Source organism: Poromitra crassiceps (assembly GCF_964638095.1).
Source record: "Poromitra crassiceps genome assembly, chromosome: 3".
NCBI lineage: Eukaryota > Metazoa > Chordata > Actinopteri > Beryciformes > Melamphaidae > Poromitra > Poromitra crassiceps.
The window spans coordinates 41,933,944-41,955,615 of NC_139625.1; the positions used below are offsets into that span (position 1 = coordinate 41,933,944).

At 46.1% G+C, this 21,672-nt stretch overlaps 1 protein-coding gene across 4 annotated transcripts in view; it reads right to left on the reverse strand.

Moving 5' to 3' along the window:
* The window catches only part of slc8a3 (solute carrier family 8 member 3), a gene marked incomplete at both ends in the record, with an annotated part of 176,577 nt that extends 155,136 nt beyond the window's left edge, over positions 1–21,441 (reverse strand). For all 4 annotated transcript variants that reach the window (XM_083633773.1, XM_083633771.1, XM_083633772.1 and 1 more), the window contains one exon: positions 19,658–21,441. In XM_083633773.1, coding sequence (XP_083489899.1) covers positions 19,658–21,441 — 1,784 coding nt within the window. The remainder of the gene's footprint in view (positions 1–19,657) is intronic.
* Positions 21,442–21,672: the final 231 nt, after the last annotated feature.

Here is a 21,672-nt window from a genome sequence, read left to right on the forward strand (position 1 = left end):
GTAGCTGAGAGCTTTCTGGAATCCCCGACAGGCAGCTCGAGCCGCAGCGCTGCATTCTCAGCGCTTGCTGAGAAGCTGAATGCTTTCTGCAAAGCCGACACCAACTAACGTTACGGGGTTAAATGCGGGGTTAAATGCGGGGTTAACAGCCTTTATTTTGCAAAGAAGACATTAGCCCGCATCTATTCTTGTACAAAACATCATTTTCTGCGAAGTATTAGTAAAGTTATAAGCGAAGATCGATTCACAAGGATCTGACAGCTGTCTCCGCCATTTTTTTTTCTACGTTGTCATTTGAGGTAAGCCTTATTATTACTCTCTTAGTAAGAGAGTTGCCATGGCAACCAATAACCCATGGCCATGGGTTATTGAACTCGGTTACTGGAATTATACAATGGCTGTGAACCAATCAGATTGCTTGATTTGAGAGAGCCGTTTTATAATTAGATATAACGTAGCTAGATAGAAAGAAACGTAATATGCAATGTATTTTTGTTCCGAAATGTTCATATTGTATCTGTGGATTCCAGAAATGTACAACGACGACATTTTATTCTGGCTGGGCTGCTTTAAATTTTTTAAAGTCTAGCCCTATTTGCTACTTACCAATGATGATGTTGATTGGTAGAGTTCTTTCTCAGCACAATCCATGCTGTTCCTCATAGTAGCTCTGGAAAGTTGGGCAAACACGAATACAAGGTCAATGGGGTCACGGTCCTGTATGTACAAGCTGACTGAGGCTCACTAAAATCTCATCCACAGTCACACAAAGTACATTTCAGTGAGCTTCAGTCAGCTTATACATACAGGAAGGAGCGTGACCCCATTGACCTTGCATTAGTTTTTTTTCCCAACTTTCCAGAGCTACTAACAGGATGGATTGTGCTGAGAAAGAACTCTACCAATCAGCATCATCATTGGTAAGTAGCAAATAGGGCTAGACTTTAAAACATGTGAACTATCCCTTTAAGAATAGCGTTAGGTTGGGAGAGATAAAACCAGGAGACAAATGCAGCTAGGGGAGGGCAAATTGAGCAGGAGCAGCGGCCCCCGACACGATAAGAGACAGAGGAACATGGACAGAAGAAAAGGAGAGGGAAATGAAAGGGCAGATAGTGCAGCAGATTAGGCTGAGTGTTGGAGAGAGAAAGAGCTCCGGGAGGCCGTGCCTCGGCTGCGGAGATCCCAGCCAGCGTAACCTCCTCATCTCTCACCAGCTCCCTCAACATGACAGCTCTGCACCCCAGAGGGGTGGCATGGGCACACTGTGTTTGCCAAACTGGACAGCACACACACACACACACACACGCATGCACGCGCACACACACACACACACACACACACACAATGTCTCCCCACCTCCCAAGCCTTTATCGTGTCCAGACTCTGCCATAGCCTGCAGGTTGGCCAGCTGCACCAACTATGGGTCAAGCGCAACTGCAAACAGAACCTCACATATTAATTGGTCAATTCCAGACATACAGTTTGGGATGCACTATATATCATCAGACTATCAGTATCTGACAATTTATAAAGCAATGACAGTATTGGTCTGATATTATTTTTAGTGCGCATTTGTATCAGTTAGTAGAAACTGTGCTTGTCTGAAAAGCTTAACCTGTTTTGCACCAGCATTTGCACTAAGATTCTTACAAAAGTGCATATTGTATATCAGTATTGAGCAATATGAGTGGGATAATATTGGATTGCATATCAGTATCGGCCTAAAGAAATGGCCGGTCGGTGGATTGCAGTACTATAGTCAGCAACAGTAGACAAATATCCATTTAAGATTCAATACATGATGGTGCAGATGAAATGTACAATTGGGGGTTGAGGTTGTAAGTTTAAAAATATTTGCATAGAAGAAGAAGAAGAAGAAGAAGAAGAAGAAGAAGAAGAAGAAGAAGAAGAAGAAGAAGAAGAAGAAGAAGAAGAAGAAGAAGAAGAAGAAGAAGAAGAAGAAGAAGAAGAAGAAGAAGAAGAAGAAGAAGAAGAAGAAGAAGAAGAAGCTCCATGGGTGAGCCAAAGAAACCCAGATGGATGTATAAAAAAAACATGTCACATCCCATTAGAGAAGGAGAAAGTGAAAATTTCAAGTGACAAAAACATCACAACTCTACAAGAAGCATGATAAGACAGTGTACCAATGTGGAATGTATCTCTACAGAAATGCATTCAAGGTGCAAGTTCTGCTGAATCGAGACCTAAAGACCTTTAACCTCAGCTTGTTTACGCCTCTCTGCGGCCTCGGCTCTGTGTCTGCATCTTCCTGTCAAGATGCCATGACATGATGCAAGTTCTCCTGCCATGATTTGCATTGTGCCGTCTGCCCAAATCCTCGGGGCTTGAAGTTATCAGACAGCATTCCCTGTTGTGAGCGTAAGTGGGAGGGATTGCTATGCTATTACCACATTCATTTCTCAGCCTCTTCAGGGATGTGGCACGCTCTGCATAAGGGACCCCCCTCCACACACACACACACCCCTCCTTTTGAGTTTGATGTAAATATCATGATCCAGGACAGTATGGCACTGGCAAACTGCAAGTCAGTCTGCAAGTCTGCCACTCCAATATCAACAGGGAGGATTAGGAGGAAAACAAAAAGATCTATTTCCTCTCCTCAGTGAACCCACTCTCTCCCACCGGCTCAGATGCATCAGGGTGGAATAACACACACACACACACACACACAAACACAAACACAAACACACACCTACACATACGCACACACAAACACGTCTGACAGGAGCTGAGCGTAGCGCCCGTCTCCGACTATCATGGAGACATCCTGGAGTTGGGCTAGCGATGCCCCCGAGGGCCGGAACGTTTTCCCGGGGGAAGTGACACCAAGCGAGACGGAGAACAAAGCAGTGGAGGACAGAGGCGGGATGCAAAATGAAGATTTCCGCCGGCTGATTAGGAGGCGTCTCCTCTCTGCACCCAGCCTCATCTGCTCGTCTCTCTGGTGCCATCTCTCTCCTTAAGAGACACCATCACGCCAGCTCATCTCTCTCCTTAAGAGACACCATCACGCCAGCTCATCAAAGCGTCATTAGCGGCACTAATCAGCAATTGGCTTTTTAGGACTGAAGATGCTGCTCAGCAACTATGAATCAGTGACGGCAGTATCTGAACCAGAGATCCAATTTAAGTATAGACACCGCATCCCAAAATAACATTAGCCTATGTGTTTTTTTAATCATAATTAATCTCAGAATTACCGCTGGCTTTGTAAAAGTCCTCCTTCCATGCATGAGGTAGCCTGGGTAAACCCAGCGTCCTCGTGACCTCTATCTATGTGCTATCAGTCACAAGTGTGACTGATAGCACATAGAGGTCACGTGGAGGCTGGGTTTATCCAGGCTATGCATGAGGCACTGCCTATGTTAATTCAGGTTTGAAGTTTGAACACAAATAGAGCCACTTGACAATAAGTCTCATACAGCACAACATACACAAATACTATTGGTATAAAAAAAAAAAAACAATACAAAAACAAAGGATAGAAGAAGGAATATCCTTTTCTATGTTTCACTTTGACATTCACCCCAACTTGTCCAATTCAATGTTTACAATATGGTCCCTTTGCTAGATACATTTTATGACAGAAGCCTATTTTTGAAAATAAATGTCCATCCGGAGTTGTAGTCTGGCCATTATATTTTCCATACAGTTCATGATTTTGAGTGTTTGAGGCCATTGGTCCAAGGTGGGTGGATGGGGTGTAAGCCAGTTTATTTTAATGTTTATGGGATATTAACACCAAGAGCTCTCAGCATATACAATTTGTTTTCCCCTAACGTAGAATTAGCTGCTGTGGTTCAAATGATCTGTCCAAATCAAAAATCTCTCCTATATCCCTCATTACCTTTTCCCAAAATACTTGTAATTTAGGGCAATTCCAAAAAATGTGTGAAAACTCTCCTATTACACCACATAATGTCCCACAGAGAGGGATAGAGACCCTTTAAAAACGTGAATGTGACTATAAAATGTGAATGTGGAGATCATGCCTCCCGGGTTGCACCACAGAGGAGCGGAGGAGGAAGAGGCTTGAGGGAAGGAGGGAGGAAGGGAGGGAGGGAGGTGTTGGGGGTGGTGAGGGGTGGGTGTGATGTTCAGGGAGGGAGGGAGGTGGTGGGGGTGGTGAGGGGCGGGCGTGACGTGCAGGGATGGGATGAGGGGAATGAGGAACTACTGATGCATTCTGGCGCATTTTCTGCTGCAGCACCCTGGGAATAAATGTGGAGAAGCCGGTTCCCCCCTAAAGCAGGTCCCCCTGAGCTGCCTGCAGAGCACGTTGGTCCAGCCTGAAACACGGGGTGGGGGGGGGGGGGAGGGTAGAGGAGTAGCCCCGGGACTGTGTGTGTATAGTGTGTATAGAGTAAAAACTGGAGTGAGGTTGCAGCTAGTATCAGTTCAATGTGTTTCTAAGCCAAAGAAAGAAAGAACACCCCCACTGCAGGGATGGAGGGCTGGGGAGGGGGGAGCAGTTACAAGGCTGCTATACAAGCCTGATAATCAAAGCAGCGAGGAAGAAAAATGTGAACTTAGGGCTGTGAATGCTACAACAGCCCCTTTTGTGATTCGTGGCAGAAGGAGATGTGGAGCCACTGACTTCTTTTCTTTGACTTCAAAGTACTGTGCTTTTGTCAAATCCATGAAGTGAGATCATATCGAAATAATCCTGTGTCACTCTGGGGCTCAATGGGTCTTCCTTAAATGCTACTGTATAGCCTCCAGCTCTTGTCCTGGCCACTCGCTCACCCCACAAAACCACTGACAGGACATGACGGGACATGACGGGACATGACAGGACATGACATGACAGGACATGACGGGACATGACGGGACATGACGGGACATGACGGGACGGGACGGGACTGCAAAAAAGAGAAGAAATAATCCACTGCCTGGTAAGATACCATCACCTCTCCTCCAACCATCTTAGTCTTCGTAAGGGTTTTACTTCATTTCAAACTTAAGTTCTTACTCATGTGCTACCAAGCTGGCTTGGGCAGTGCTGCTGAATAAATTGGATTTATACAATGTTTTACCACCACCCAAGTCACGTCTTGGCCCACGGGCAGGTGACTGATATGCCTATATGACGTGACTCCCATGGCCATAAATAGGCCTCGTGCACCTGCCACCGTCTTTCCAGCTTTATTCAGTCCACTGCAGACTTCGTGTCTACATTCTAACCCAATTAGTTTTTGCTAATGATACTTCTTATTCTACCAGCTAACTTTTGTCTAAACTGCATCAGCACGGATGGCCTAGCCTTCGTTTTGAGCGACAGAAAACAGCCTACATCTCCATCGGCTTCCTCTCACGGTACTATGTTAGTCGAATGGCTAGCTAGCCATTCTACCAGCTAACATACCTTGTAGCGGCTAATTACTAGCCTTTTGAAGACAGAATTTGAGCGACAGAGAATAGCCTACGCCTCCTCCTTGGTCTTCTATGAGGAGAGGTGGGTAGCCACAGAATCCTTCAGTGGCGGCCCAGGAGAGGGGACTTGCTGCTTTAGAATCAGAATCAGAATTATTTTATTGGCCAAGGTATGTTTTCACATACTAGGAAATTGTCTTGGCGCGATTGGTGCTCAAGTAACATGTAATAGATTCGAACAAATAAGATGTAAAGAATATAAATGATTCACAGATATTTACAGGTAAAGATATAATATCGTCATAACATGGCAGCTCTCTAGGCAGGGAGGCTGGCTGCATACTGTAGCTTAAGCTTTGAAAAATGAAAAAGCAGAGTTTTGTGACTGTGAAATGACCTTTTCATTTTCATGTTCTAAACACCCAGAGTCTGCTAGGTCTTTCTAAACACCCGGAGTCTGCTAGGTCTTTCTAAACACCCGGGGTCTGCTAGGTCTTTCTAAACACCCGGGGTCTGCTAGGTCTTTCTAAACACCCGGGGTCTGCTAGGTCTTTAAACACCCGGAGTCTGCTAGGTCTTTCTAAACACCCGGAGTCTGCTAGGTCTTTAAACACTCGGGGTCTGCTAGGTCTTTAAACACCCGGAGTCTGCTAGGTCTTTAAACACCCGGAGTCTGCTAGGTCTTTCTAAACACTCGGGGTCTGCTAGGTCTGTCTTTTTTTTTTTTTTTTTCTTAAGTATGTTTATTCATTTTTTAGCCATCAGAGGGGTAAACAGCCAGCAAAGAATGCAATAACAAATAACATGCCCTCCGTCCCCAGCCACCCACAACACAACACACACAATCTCCACAAAAACAACAACAGCAAAACACAAAACCAAACACACACACAAAAAAAAACAAAAAAAAAACGCACAGAGCACCCACAGCAGGCAGAAGGTTAACACTGCAGAAAAAAACACACAAAAAAAACACAGCAGGGGTATGCAGAGGTCTTTCTAAAGACTTGGGGTCTGCTAGGTCTTTAAACACCCGGGGTCTGCTAGGTCTTTAAACACCCGGAGTCTGCTAGGTCTTTCTAAACACTCGGGGTCTGCTAGGTCTTTAAACACCCGGAGTCTGCTAGGTCTTTCTAAACACTCGGGTCTGCTAGGTCTTTCTAAACACTCGGGGTCTGCTAGGTCTTTAAACACCCGGGGTCTGCTAGGTCTTTAAACACCCGGAGTCTGCTAGGTCTTTCTAAACACTCGGGTCTGCTAGGTCTTTCTAAACACCCGGAGTCTGCTAGGTCTTTCTAAACACTCGGGGTCTGCTAGGTCTTTAAACACCCGGAGTCTGCTAGGTCTTTCTAAACACTCGGGGTCTGCTAGGTCTTTCTAACACCCGGGGTCTGCTAGGTCTTTAAACACCCGGGGTCTGCTAGGTCTTTAAACACCCGGGGTCTGCTAGGTCTTTAAACACCCGGGGTCTGCTAGGTCTTTAAACACCCGGGGTCTGCTAGGTCTTTCTAAACACTCGGGTCTGCTAGGTCTTTCTAAACACTCGGGGTCTGCTAGGTCTTTCTAAACACCCGGGGTCTGCTAGGTCTTTCTAAACACTCTGGGTCTGATAGGTCTTTAAACACCCGGGGTCTGCTAGGTCTTTAAACACTCGGGGTCTGCTAGGTCTTTCTAAACACTCGGGTCTGATAGGTCTTTAAACACCCGGGGTCTGCTAGGTCTTTAAACACCCGGGGTCTGCTAGGTCTTTCTAAACACCCGGGGTCTGCTAGGTCTTTCTAAACACTCAGGGTCTGCTAGGTCTTTCTAAACACTCGGGGTCTGCTAGGTCTTTCTAAACACTCGGGGTCTGCTAGGTCTTTCTAAACACCCGGGGTCTGCTAGGTCTTTCTGAACACTCGGGGTCTGCTAGGTCTTTCTAAACACTCGGGGTCTGATAGGTCTTTAAACACCCGGGGTCTGCTAGGTCTTCTAGGTCTTTCTAAACACTCGGGTCTGATAGGTCTTTAAACACCTGGGGTCTGCTAGGTCTTTAAACACCCGGGGTCTGCTAGGTCTTTCTAAACACCCGGGGTCTGCTAGGTCTTTAAACACCCGGGATCTGCTAGGTTTTTAAACACCCGGGGTCTGCTAGGTCTTTAAAGCCCCAATCAGTAAGATTTTTGACATTTTTCACTGAAATATAACTGCTTTTTAGTCACAGGACATGGTAGATTGACTGGTAATAGGGAGACTCTCGGCTTTATTTATCCCACACCGCCCTCCATTGGCCAGCACTGGGACTAAGCAGTTTGCTGTCAGCGTCCCGTGTCAATAAAATCGAAAAAAAGAAAAGGATGTGCGCATGCACTGTACAGCGTAAGCGCTGTCTGCCTGAAAGCAAGGAAGTAACTCGATTCGGATTTGCTACGAAAATGATGTTTCACGGAACTATGGATTATTATTTCATCACGTGGTGAGTACCCGATGTCACAACATGTACATAGAGCTTTCTGGCGCTGTGTTTTGTTGACTTTGAACGGCGATATCGTTATCGATACTAATGCACGCAGAGGGCGCAGTTGGAAAAGTTACTGAATGGGGCTTTAAACACTCGGGTCTGCTAGGTCTTTCTAAACACCCGGGGTCTGCTAGGTCTTTAAACACTCGGGGTCTGATAGGTCTTTAAACACTCGGGGTCTGCTAGGTCTTTAAACACCCGGGGTCTGCTAGGTCTTTAAACACCCGGAGTCTGCTAGGTCTTTAAACACTCGGGGTCTGCTAGGTCTTTAAACACCCGGGGTCTGCTAGGTCTCTAAACACCCGGGGTCTGCTAGGTCTTTAAACACCCGGAGTCTGCTAGGTCTTTAAACACCCGGGGTCTGCTAGGTCTTTAAACACTCGGGGTCTGCTAGGTCTTTCTAAACACTCGGGGTCTGCTAGGTCTTTAAACACCCGGAGTCTGCCAGGTCTTTCTAAACACTCGGGGTCTGCTAGGTCTTTAAACACTCGGGGTCTGCTAGGTCTTTCTAAACACCCGGGGTCTGCTAGGTCTTTAAACACTCGGGGTCTGCTAGGTCTTTCTAAACACTCGGGGTCTGATAGGTCTTTAAACACTCGGGGTCTGCTAGGTCTTTCTAAACACCCGGGGTCTGCTAGGTCTTTAAACACTCGGGGTCTGCTAGGTCTTTCTAAACACTCGGGTCTGATAGGTCTTTAAACACTCGGGGTCTGCTAGGTCTTTCTAAACACCCGGGGTCTGCTAGCTCTCTAAACACCCGGGGTCTGCTAGGTCTTTAAACACCCAGGTCTGCTAGGTCTTTAAACACCCAGGTCTGCTAGGTCTTTAAACACCCGGGGTCTGCTAGGTCTTTCAGAGGAAAAATGTGTTTTATGTTTCCAGCAGCAGCAACAGCAGTTTGTTTGGAATGAAAAGCAGACGTGGCGAGTTAGCATGAGCAACGATAGCCACCATGGCTGAACAGACAAAGTAAAGAAAGCCCCGTTCAGAAACTCAAACTGCATCAACAGAAAATCCAATGAAAAAGACTGAGACTGCCTCACCTTTACTGACCCCCATCTGCCTTTAGGGTTGCTCAGCGAGCATTTTGTATATTGGCCAGACATAAAGTGCCCTAAGCTGAATTCACACATTCAAATCAGTGTTCTACACTGGAGACTTTGCAAACACATCAGACAGCCTCATATGTCTTCCGTTATTGTTTCAGGCAGGAAAAGTCAGACAACAGCAGAAAAAAAGGCCTAAAAGCCGACAGCTTTTCTCATCTCCTACAGCCTTTGCAAACCCCCTCATCGTGCTCGATGCAACCTTAGCTCCTCTCACTGTGAGCGCTATCGATTTCTAGTCTTAATGCTGCTGCGCTGTGCATGGAGGAAGGTGCTGTGGAGCAGGACTGACCTTTATCAAAGAATGCAGATGCTGGATGTGGGTGCAGGGGCAGCAAGGGCACCTCCACTGGCACCTGGGACTATCACCCTGGCAGGCAGGGAACGAAATGAGAGCAGAGACCTGTATTGAACGCACCACTATCCATCCCGTGTAAACCCACATCCAGCACTAATCAACAAAACAAACAATTTTGAAAAGCAAAAGAGAGGGTTGCTAAGTATTTCAACCTATTTTCCTAGTTTTTGCCAATTGATTTTGATCAAAATTTCATCAATTACTCCAAATAGAGCAACGCATATCTCAGGATGCAAGAGGCCGTTGCTCTCCAAAGGGACCAAACTCAAAGATTCAAACCCTGAATCTGAGTAAAACACACACTATCAACACAATAACACACGCTGCAATTACACATCTTGACGACTTTTTGCCGCACACTTCCTTGCTCACTTTGCTGGCTGCCAGTATCTTCTGCTGCATTCAGGTCATATCGGCACAAGCAGATGAGTGGGATTTTGTTGCTTCAACTTGAAAGTGTTTGTGTGTTTTTACTCACTGGAATGCCCACAAGGCTCAGGTTGAAAATAACAGTTTTCCTTTAACTAGAGCAGATGCTACATTATTTATCAAAACATCCTACCTGAATGTTAGCTGATTTGAGCCACTCTACCCTTTCATCAGCGCTTCAAGTACAAACACACATCCAGTTTTACATTCCACCAAAAGCTGCTAATGGCGGGGGAACCAGTGAAAAGAGAGGCATATAATTTGTTAATCAAAGCATGTTACAATGAAGTGAAACATCCCACTATGAATGCTTTGAAGTACGATTTCACATCCAAATTAATATGAAAAAGACAGAAGGTGGTGGGTGTATAAGAAAAATAATAATTTCCAAAATGTACATGATTCAATATCTCTAAAATGGAGTATCCAAGTCTGTGAAAAGTCAACTGGGCACATAAGTTACTTTTCTCTCCTTTATTTATAAGCACCATAATTGGAATTTGTATACCATTTCGTAAGACTAGGTGTCGTTTTTTTTCCTCTATGTTTCTTGGAATGAAATCAAATGATTGTACAACGCACAGTTTATTTGTTGAAACATCCGAGCTAAACGCTTTGATTTGACCGATTGTCAAGTGGGTCAAACTGATGCACTTACCTCGGTGCTAACCCCATTAGGCTGCAGACACTGTCAAAAGTCCGGGGAGCCAGAATCTGATCCCAAGTCAGATTTACACACAGACACTCAGGGGGAGTCTTGGACCTGGCCACACGCCACACGCCCTACACTGAATTGTGTTATAAATAAAGCTTTAACTTCATTGCATTCCCCCCAACTGGGAGGAACAAACGCAGGGCCAGCATATTTATTGCCACTCGACCTGTGTGTGAGTTAGTGTGGGTGTGAGCGTGAGTCTGTGTGTGAGTTAGTGTGGGTGTGAGCGTGAGTGTGTGTCTGTGTGTGAGTTAGTGTGGGTGTGAGCGTGAGTGTGTGTCTGTGTGTGAGTTAGTGTGGGTGTGAGCGTGAGTGTGTGTCTGTGTGTGAGTTAGTGTGGTTGTGAGCGTGAGTCTGTGTGTGAGTTAGTGTGCGTGTGAGCGTGAGTGTGTGTCTGTGTGTGAGTTAGTGTGGGTGTGAGCGTGAGTGTGTGTCTGTGTGTGAGTTAGTGTGGTTGTGAGCGTGAGTGTGTGTCTGTGTGTGAGTTAGTGTGGGTGTGAGCGTGAGTGTGTGTGTGTGTGAGTTAGTGTGGGTGTGAGCGTGAGTGTGTGTCTGTGTGTGAGTTAGTGTGGTTGTGAGCGTGAGTGTGTGTCTGTGTGTGAGTTAGTGTGGTTGTGAGCGTGAGTGTGTGTCTGTGTGTGAGTTAGTGTGGGTGTGGGCGTGAGTGTGTGTGTGTCTGTGTGTGAGTTCGTGTGGGTGTGAGCGTGAGTGTGAGTCTGTGTGTGAGTTGGTGTGGGTGTGAGTGTGAGTGTGTGTCTGTGTGCAGTATTTGCAAGCAGGCGCTGAAGTACAAAAGCTACAATAGGTTAGCTACGATGAGGAAGGAGAAGATGTTCTCATGAATCTTATCCACCTTATTTTTGAATACCCCACTGTAAAAAATAATTTTGGGAAGAAGGTCCGGTTTAACGTGACTCATTGTTGCAGCTTGCAACAATGAGTCATGCAGGCTTCTTCTGCAGCCTTTGTACTCGGCTGCAGACCCGAATTATAAACCGGAAGCTGGAGCACGTTATAAAAGTTATAAATATAGTCACGTTATAAACAACTAACCAACGCTGCGGGTCCGTATGGAAACAGTGTTACTCGAAATGGTTAAAAGTTAAATCAATTTGGTCATTCAGTGGTGTTTTACTGCCATGTAAAGTAACTATTACTCTAGCCGTTAGCATTAGCCACAGTAGCCGACTACCCACAATGTATTCCCAGCAAGCAAAATTACGTCATAATAACGTTGTGATGACGTGTTTCAGTGACGTTCAGGACTAGGCCGGATCACAGGGTGATTTGGGGATGATTTAGACGTCTATGGGGGAACGTCAAGCAGACGTCGAAATATGACCGTTACCATGAATGGGCATGTTCAGTTATTCTGCTATGTACACAGTTTATATTCAGCAACTTTATACATAAAGCTATAATTATGTCCAGATTAACAATTTATGCTACATTTTCAAAAAATATAATACCGCCCCGTGTGGGGCAATCCTACCGCTACGCTACCTGTTCGCTGAAATTATCTGCTGTACGTTGGTGTAATATAGCCTACCCTTTCAAAACATGGACCCCTTGTTCTTTTTATACCAGTATACATCCATGTACTGTATACATCCATGGAGTCGGGACAGTTTTAATAAAAACGAAAGCTAATTTAATTCAAACTTTAATCTCGAAGAATCATTGAGGAATTCCTTCAAAATTTACAAGTGTCACCCGCGGGCGTTTGTTTACCCAGTGCTCCTGTTAGGCTATACGAGACACGAATATAGCCTATGTAGGATTATTGCAGAAACTTGTTTTATATTTAAAACGTTGGCGTCAAGTCTTGGATCGGACATCAGTGTAACCGTCTACAATCTGTGTAAGAAGAAGAACCCCGAAACACATTGCAGACAATTGCAGGTTTCCCCGCAATTCATCTCCTCGAAGTCCCACCTCCACAAACAGTTTGTTAATCAGCGCAGATTGTCCACATGCAACGCAAGTGCTGATCACTCGGATTTTGGATAAATACATAGCCCAGGCTGAGAAATACGTGATTGATTGCAACCATTCAGTTAGCCTCATGGATGTTTCAGTGGTGACCGGTGAGTGAAATTAGTTGGATAGTGATTATACAATGATAATCTGGGCCAGATCTGACTCGTCATGATATGACTTGAGCTGGCCCCGATTGGGCTCTCTCGATTCGTCCGGGTCCGTCCATGCTTGCTGGGTTACGTTATCCCAGCACCCGAACGACACGGCTGTAGAGCAGAATGGCTCTGCTGTAAAATCCTCATAGACGTTTTTTTTGTCAAGTTAAAACAGTGTAAAAATTACACCGGAACGGAAGAAGCACCCATCAGGCATCATGGCAGCTAGAAATAAGGTGGATAGCATGTAGTATACTATGCTTCTGGATGTGTTAAAGGCTGTGCATGAGAGTGAGTTCGTATGCATGTGTGAGTCCATGTGACTTTTGTTTGCAAGCACTTTTAATTGGGTGTTGTGAACCTAAACGAACCAAATACAAAATAAATGCAACAAAGTAAACCACTTTACGGGAAAAAAACAGCAAGAGCGATTGCACCCTAAGGCGCCATAAAATACAAGAACCAAATTTCAATTTCAACCCAATTTCTGAGAGAACAGAAACTATAAGGCTAGAGCGCGAGTGAAACAACAAAAGTCAAAGCAGTGAACATGATTAGCAAAGCTTGTGATCCTCCTGGCTGTGGCGGCGGGCGGCGGCTGCGGGCGGTAAGGTAACCCTCATGGGTCTATTCCAGGATGTCTGGAATAGTGTTGTTGGCAGGGGGAAAGCTGCGCGCTCAGCAGGATAAGGAGAAGCGTGGACATGTGTTCTGTCACTCAGGAAGCCAAGAGGGGTGACATCTTAAGGAAAAAGGTTGGGTGAGGTTTCTGCATGCGGGGGAGGGGAGACAGTAAAGCTCTTATTATGACCGAAATGTAACCCCTATGAATAATTCAATACCTGATGCTATTATAAAAAAAGTATGATGCAGGTTTACAGGCACATGTGTTGAGAGGCATGCTCAAACAGGCGTGACCACCGTCAACAACGACTTGAGCTGATTCTGGTGCGTCCGCTGCACACCACTCTTTTGTTTATGAATCTATCAGCACCTAGTTAAACATCCGTCTCTCCGGGGATGGAGTTTCTCCACCTAACAGCTGTGTTATCTTCACTCAGTCAAGGGAAACACAAGCCTTCAACCTTTACCCATTTATGGGCGTCCGGGTAGATTCCCTGCCTATCAACACAAGGGTTGTAGGTTCAAACCCCTGTGTTACCTCCGGCTTGGTTGGGCGTCCATACAGGCACAATTGGGATGGGAAACCAGATTAAGGGTATGTGTCCTGGTCGTTGCACTAGCGCCTCCTCTGGTCAGTTAGAGCGCCTGCTCGGGGGGGGGGTTGAGGGGAATAGCATGATCTTTACATGTGCTATGTTGTGCCGGTGAAACTCCTCGTTGTCAGGTGGAAAGAAGCGGCTGGCGACTGCACATGTATCGGAGGAAGCATGTGCTATTCTACAACTCTCCCCAAATCGGCGGAGGAGGTCGAGCAGCGACCGGGACAGCAGGGGGAACTGGCCAAGTACAATTGGGGAGAAAATGGGAGAAGAATCCAGAGGGGGGGATTATTTTTAAAAATTACCCCTTTATTATTCTGGGCAGTGAATTCGCTCTTCCCAACCATCAGGCAAATGCTGTCTATCCCGCTGCAAATGTATCCATTTTTATATTTTTCCTCCTTCGTGCCGAGGACTATTGTCGGGCTAAGAATCGGAGTGATGTGTTCCAGAGCCCCAGATTAGGACCATAATAAATGTCCACTCTGGTTGATAACAATAGACCCAAAGTGTGTCAAAAAAGATTAAGAGTCAGTGCCTGGTAAAACAGGGAGGAAGAGAGAGAGAGAGAGAGAGAGAGAGAGAGAGAGAGAGAGAGAGAGAGAGAGAGATAGATAGAGAGAGAGATTGAGAGTCCATGCCTGCCTGGTAAAACAGGGAAAGAGAGAGAGAGATTAAAGGGATACGCCACTTTTTCGGGAGTTTAGCTCATTTGCCATATCCCCCCACATAATCAAGGTACACCATGCCTTTACCATCACTGTCCGAGCAGAATACAGTGAGCTACAGTCATGAAGTTAGTAAGTATCGCCTTAGAATGGAGGCCAATGGTGCACCCGTTCAAAATAACCAAAAACACATCTAATAGCGCCAAAATACATGTTGTGCTTCGGTACTCACCATGAGATGAAATATTAATCCAAATATGAAGAAATTATCCTTTTTTTAAGGTAAATACATAGCCGGAATTACTTTCTAAACATGGCCACCAGGCATGCGACATACAGCGCATGCGCTGTGTACAGCAGAAGCACTCTACAGGCAAACAAGGAAGTAACTTGGTGTAGGGATTTACTCTGAAAATGACGTTTCACGTAACTATGGATTCATATTTGATCTTGTGGTGAGTACCCAAAGCACAACATGTATTTTGGTGCTATTAGATGTGTTTTTGGTTATTTTGAACGGGTGTACCATTGGCCTCCATTCTAAGGCAATACTCACTAACTTCACAACTGTAGTTCACTGTATACTGCTCAGACAATGAGGGTAAAGGCATTGTGCACCGCTTGGTTATGTGGGGGGGATATGGTAAATGAAGTGGCAGCAAAGTGCCTGGTAAAACAGATTGAGAGTCGGTAAAACAGGGGGAGAGAGAAAGAGAGAGAGATTTAAGAAACAGTGCCTGGTAAAACAGGAAGAGAGAGAGATAGATTGAGAGTCAGTGCCTGGTAAAACAGATTGAGAGTCAGTGCCTGGTGAAACAGATTGAGAGTCAGTGCCTGCTAAAACAGATTGAGAGTCAGTGCCTGGTGAAACAGATTGAGAGTCAGTGCCTGGTGAAACAGATTGAGAGTCAGTGCCTGGTAAAACAGATTGAGAGTCAGTGCCTGGTGAAACAGATTGAGAGTCAGTGCCTGGTGAAACAGATTGAGAGTCAGTGCCTGGTGAAACAGATTGAGAGTCAGTGCATGGTAAAACAGATTGAGAGTCAGTGCCTGGTGAAACAGATTGAGAGTCAGTGCCTGGTGAAACAGATTGAGAGTCAGTGCCTGGTGAAACAGATTGAGAGTCAGTGCCTGGTGAAACAGATTGAGAGTCAGTGCCTGCTAAAACAGATTGAGAGTCAGTGCCTGGTGAAACAGATTGAGAGTCAGTGCCTGGTAAAATATATTGAGAGTCAGTGCCTGGTGAAACAGATTGAGAGTCAGTGCCTGGTAAAACAGATTGAGAGTCAGTGCCTGGTGAAACAGATTGAGAGTCAGTGCCTGGTAAACAGATTGAGAGTCAGTGCCTGGTGAAACAGATTGAGAGTCAGTGCCTGGTAAAACAGGGGGAGAGAGAGAGAGAGCAAGAGAGCTGAAGCATAATGTGGCCTAATTGTCCTAAAGGGCCTCAAAAAGCCCCTTGCCCTTTAGACAGGGAGCAAGCTCCACTCTCATTTAGTCAAAGCAATTAACAGTGAATTAGCAGCGACAAAGAAAACGGTTTGAACCTTGTGCCAAATAGAGAATCCCTTGATGCCTAATGGAAATAAACATAACATTCCCATTGTCAATTTCCATACATGTCAGTGGTAGAATATGAATGTGGAGGCAATGGAGGCAAATTCTGCATTTTTTCAGAGTAGGACCCTGACGAGAGCTTTCAAGGCAGCAGAAGAAACATCATTGTAATTACGCCTTTAGTGAATATTCTACACATTCATCTCCTTTGTTTTGTGTATGGAAATGTTCTCATGAATCTTCTAGTATGTTTCTGGATGAAGCTGTCACTTCCACTGCTCCTCTTTCTCTTTTGTATGGATGAACGCAGAATCTAATTCATCACTATCCCACTGTAATTATGGAAATGTGTGGAGCTTGTTGGGAGTTCTGTAACAGCAGTATGCCATTCTACAAAACATCCACAACCCTCTGAAGGGGGAGGGGGAGATTTTCACCTGAATATTTGAGCTTGTTCATGCATGTGGACATTTTGCGGTGTTTAACTGCTTAATTGAATTGCAGCTTAGGCCTATATGTTTTTGTGTAATGATCTATGCACCAGTTATCATGTTATCATACTCTGCAAACATGAATCAATTCTGTGTGTGTGTGTGTGTGTGTGTGTGTGTGTGTGTGTGTGTGTGTGTGTGTGTGTGTGTGTGTGTGTGTGAGACGTGTATATGTAAACAAAATATAGTTTAATAACCATAGCATGTCTTGCACTGTCCCTTTGCATTATAAGTAAGATGGTGTTTGTTTGTAGCCTGTGTGTCAGACTGTGAAAGCCTATTTGAATATAATTGCACCAACAAGACATCTTTTGCACTTAATGGATAGTCATGCTGATTCTGATTGGGTTGTTACCATATGAATTCCTCTATCTAAATTATGACTATACAATCTCTCCCCTGCAAGTGGAGTGGAGTCTGTCAGTGGAGTCTCACTGCAGATAGCAGGTCTCTACATTGACAGCTGTGTGATTTTGGCTCATGGTAAAAGGGTCAGAGGTCAGGCACTTTGAACTTTGGCCCTGCCCTCAACCTCGGCCGCTCAACCTGACAATCCATCTACATGTGGTGCTTTAAATTACAACATAAATCTCTGCATGTCCTCAACTCATAACATAATTACAATGTTTCCATCTACAATGGGTAGAACTGGATGACAATGGTTTAAAGCAATCATTATTTGAGCAATACATACAAGTCTGATCAGATCGTGACTATTTAGCAATTCAGTGTCTCCTCACACCCTTAACTCCTCCTAAAAGAGACACAGCTGGATGAGAAGAGGGCAAAATCTATCTAGCGCTTCCGGTTCTCCTGAAATGTTCTGAAGTGACAGGCCTAATAACACTGTAACTGTTTGACTATACAGTCTGATTCTTCTCCAGGATCGCTAGTATATTTAGCAATTCACATTGTGCAAAGTTGTGCACCCCCTCACACTGAAGCGGTGCTGCACTGTAAGAACATCTAACTTGCAGCAGATCCAAACAGATCGATAGACCAGCATTCCTTCCATTCCTTCACAATGCCGACAAGATCGCACCGCACCCATCCCACTCAGCCTACAGCCCGGGCCCAAAAAGCATCTCTCTCACAAATCAAGCTAAACCCCCGGGTGCTGAGGAGGTCCCAGGAGCATGCTGATCACCCTGACACTCAACCCCCCCCCCCCCCCCCCCCGACCCCGCTGCCAACCCCCAGGCTGTCTCAGTCCTCAGGAGCCCGAGACTCAGATCTCAGTCTCTAAACACTTCTCTCAATTAGAGACTGAGAACAATCTTCCGGCTTCCGTTGCTAAAACTGGGTGGAAACAATTAGTTTAAAAAGACCTGCATTGCAGAAGCAGTCTTTAGGGCGGCCCTTCATGCAGAAGGGGTGGTGACATGCAGAAGGCGTGTGCTTGTAAACATATAACATATGACTTCATGCCTGGCAGCTTCACGCTTGGAAAATAGGACTGAATCCTGAACGATCGCTTCAGCGCGGCTTCAGCGCGGCTTCAGCGTGTCTTGAGTGCGGCTTGAGCAAGGCACGCGCGTGGCTGGTGTGAACGGCCTCACCTGTTAACAAGGACGCCGAAATGAAACTTATGGGTTGAGCGTAGGTTGAGCATTGCTTCGGCATATGGTGTGAACGGTGTGAACGTGGGCTTAGAGCTCAGACCCTGACTGGGTCCTCACTGGTGTGTGTGTGTGTGTGTGTGGGGGGGGGGGGTCAAAGAAGCATGTCGCTTTGATTCAGTGCCTGCAGTCCAATGTGTGGAGATGCAAGCTGTGAAATAAACAAATCAATATTTCTCAGGAGACACATACAGGTATCCCGGGGCATTGCTGTGCTGTACATGCATGGCAGAAAATGCTGTAGCATCAATGCAGTACAGGGGCCCTATTCTGTTCTACTTGTACTGCCTTACTATTACTGAAACAATGCAAACATGTCCACTCTGTTGTAGACCCATGTGTTTTGCAGTGCATTACTTCACACACACACACACACACACACACACACACACACACACACACACACACACGCACACGCACACACACAAACGCGCGCACGCATGCACACACGCACGCACGCACACACACGCACACACACAGCACAGCAGACAAGGCTGCATAACATATGCTATTTGTGTCACCACCACTTTTACACAAACTGCCTTACATCCAAACTGTAAGCATTTTGAGCTTGGCTGACCCCATGGAAAGCAAAGCTCCAATCTCAGCATCAGTGATAGTGTCATGGCTCATCCACTGAGCTAGAAAGACCACCATGATGACATCAACCTGAGCCTCTTCACCTCTTTTGTTACAGTATGTTATTCCCCCTCTCCCTCTCTTTTATCCATCCTGCTTTTCTGCTGCATGGTATCAAATAAAGCAGGAATGACAGAAACATTAAGAAAAAAAAAAAAAAGCAGAAATCCTCCTGAGCAGGGGGTTACTTAAGACAGAAGCACGGGGAGGGTTACTTAAGGACACAGTTGTGTGACGAATCCCAAAGTGGAATCCCTATGGCATGCACCACACACAGGATGGCTTTGAAAGTGCTCTCATGAGAGAACAATCTTGACAGGGAAAACAAGGGGATATACAGAGTGCACGCTCAGATGTGGAATGCTGTCTGCTGAACTACAGTATGTATAGAAAAAAGCTTTGCGTTGAGCAAAAATAGGACGTGAATATGTTAACAAAGTATGTTGTTATGTCAAGGGCCACAGAAGACAACTCATAAGTCTCAATGTACTGTAGATCAAAGGATTTTGAATTATAAATTGAGACTGAATGAAGTGTGTAACTGCCAGACTACTAAATAGCATTAAGCAGGTTTAAAACTGTCGAATTTGGAATATTGCAACAAAATACGCAAATCAGTGAGATGCATAAACAAGCATCCGCAGAAAATCAATAATTTATGACTCCTAAAAGCATTTCATTTTCAATAGCCTTGGGTGATTAAAAACAGGCATATACTGATGAACAAAATAAATGGCAGCACACACATTTAGACACACTAAAAGAGCAATGTCCCAAGAACCATCCCATTATCATAAGAAAAATAAATTGGTTCTCTTACCAGGTCTCGTCGTTTTTGAACTCAAGCTCTCCGTAGGTGTCTTCAAAGTCCTCCCCTCCTCCTTTGGCGAGTCCCTCCATGGTGCGATAGGGCAAGATGACTGTCCCCCTTGCTCCGGAAGTCCTCAGCACTTTCACTTCCATAATGCCTATGCTCTCGCTAACGTGCACCGAGGCGCTCTCGAAGGTAAAGATGCCCGAATGGTCATCATCCAGAATGGTGACATTGGCCACAGCGGGGAAGCCCAGCATGGCCTTTGGGTATGGGAGACTGTTGGCGGACAGCACCTCATCCTCGGTCTCCAGGACACGCAGATTGCCGAGGCGCACGAAAAAGTGCTCATCCTCCTCAAAGATGTCGTCGTCTATGATGCCGATGCTAATATCCTTGATCATCTCGCCTGGTTTGAAGACCACAGTGCCCTCTGTGAACTCGTAGTCGGCACCAGCGTTGGCCGAGCCGTCCTCTGTCTTATAATCCACGTAGATAGTCTTGTTGAGGTCGCCGCCCTTCCTGGTGATGGTCAGAAGGACAGCGCCACAGTTCTCGAGGCACTGGTAGACAGCGGGCTCAAAGGCGATTCGAGACACGTATTCCTCGGGCTCCTCCACGTGCACCTCCTGCACACTGGCACTCCTCTTGGCCTGTTCCGCTACGTGTTTCTTCAGGATATTGCCCGCGCCTGTCATCATGCGCGTGGCCTGGATGCGGTAAAAGGCACGGCTCTTTTGCTGGTGCGAGAGAGCGTAGTAGTTGGCCATCTCAACCAGCTGATCCAACTCCTTCTCCGGGTGCTTCTGCTTCAGGTCTTTCAGGATGCGGATCATATCGCGCCGGGACTCATCCACCTCCTTGCCCTCAATCAAGCCGACGAGATTGCTGGCTGTGCCTTCGTCCAGAAAGTGAGAGTTGACCATCTTGCCATCCATCTCAATTCCCTTGGAGCGGTGGGTCTCAGTCTCGATGATGACGCCCCGGTGTTTGTCGGTGCGATACTTCTTGTGCATGTACTTGTAGAAGAACAGTCGTCGGTCTGCCACCCAGGCGAGGATTACACATATGGGGAAGAAGGCCAGCGTGAGTAGACCCTCCCAGATCTGGACCACATTGGGAGAAAACACAGCCAGGATCATGTAGAGCCAGATGTAAGCGAAGATGCTCCAGCCTGCCGTGATGAAGAACACTCTGAGGTGTTTGACCTTGCGGACCTCTCCTTGGGGAATGACCGAGACGCAGAGGCCGATGATGACAAACATATTGAAGGCTGCACTGCCGACGATTGTGGAGGGCCCAAGCTCCCCGGATTTGAACTCATGTCCACAAACCTCAATTACAGAGAGCATGATCTCAGGGGTAGACGAGCCCAAGGCCATGAGGGTGAGGTTGGAGACCGTCTCGTTCCACACCCGGATAGTGGTGGTGGTCGTTTCCCCATTGGGCCTTCTGATGATAATCTCCTTCTCCTGGGAGGTGATGACCTCAATGGCCGCCATGAAGCGGTCGGCAATGATGGACACGCCGAGAAACATGTAGATCAGGGCCACGAAATACACAATGACCCGTGCGATCTTGTCTCCCATGGATGGATCCTCGGGATACCAGATGGGCAGGATGATCCCTGCCTGGCACTTGGCAATTTTCACCTCGCAGGTCCCATTGCGCGAGGTTAGCAAAGGGCTCGGAGTGGTCCCAGCCTCTGCACAAAGGAAGGCTACAGCTACAGAGACCAGCCCCAACCACAGGTAGGCGGACGACCCTGGCTTTACCGGCCTTGAGCCCTCCATGCACCCTCTTTCGTCTCAAGGGTCCTTACCACACTAACAGTCCCTCTGGGATCCAGCACTGGGCTGTGCTTTTTCTCCACCCACCACCTGAACACAACAGATAGAGACAACACAGTTTACATGGATGATAATATGACCGTAAGTATTTGTATTGTTCTTCTATCAATAGTTTGCTTCATCTCTGTTTTGCATTTCTGATATTAAAATAATAAATATTAGAAATTACAACTT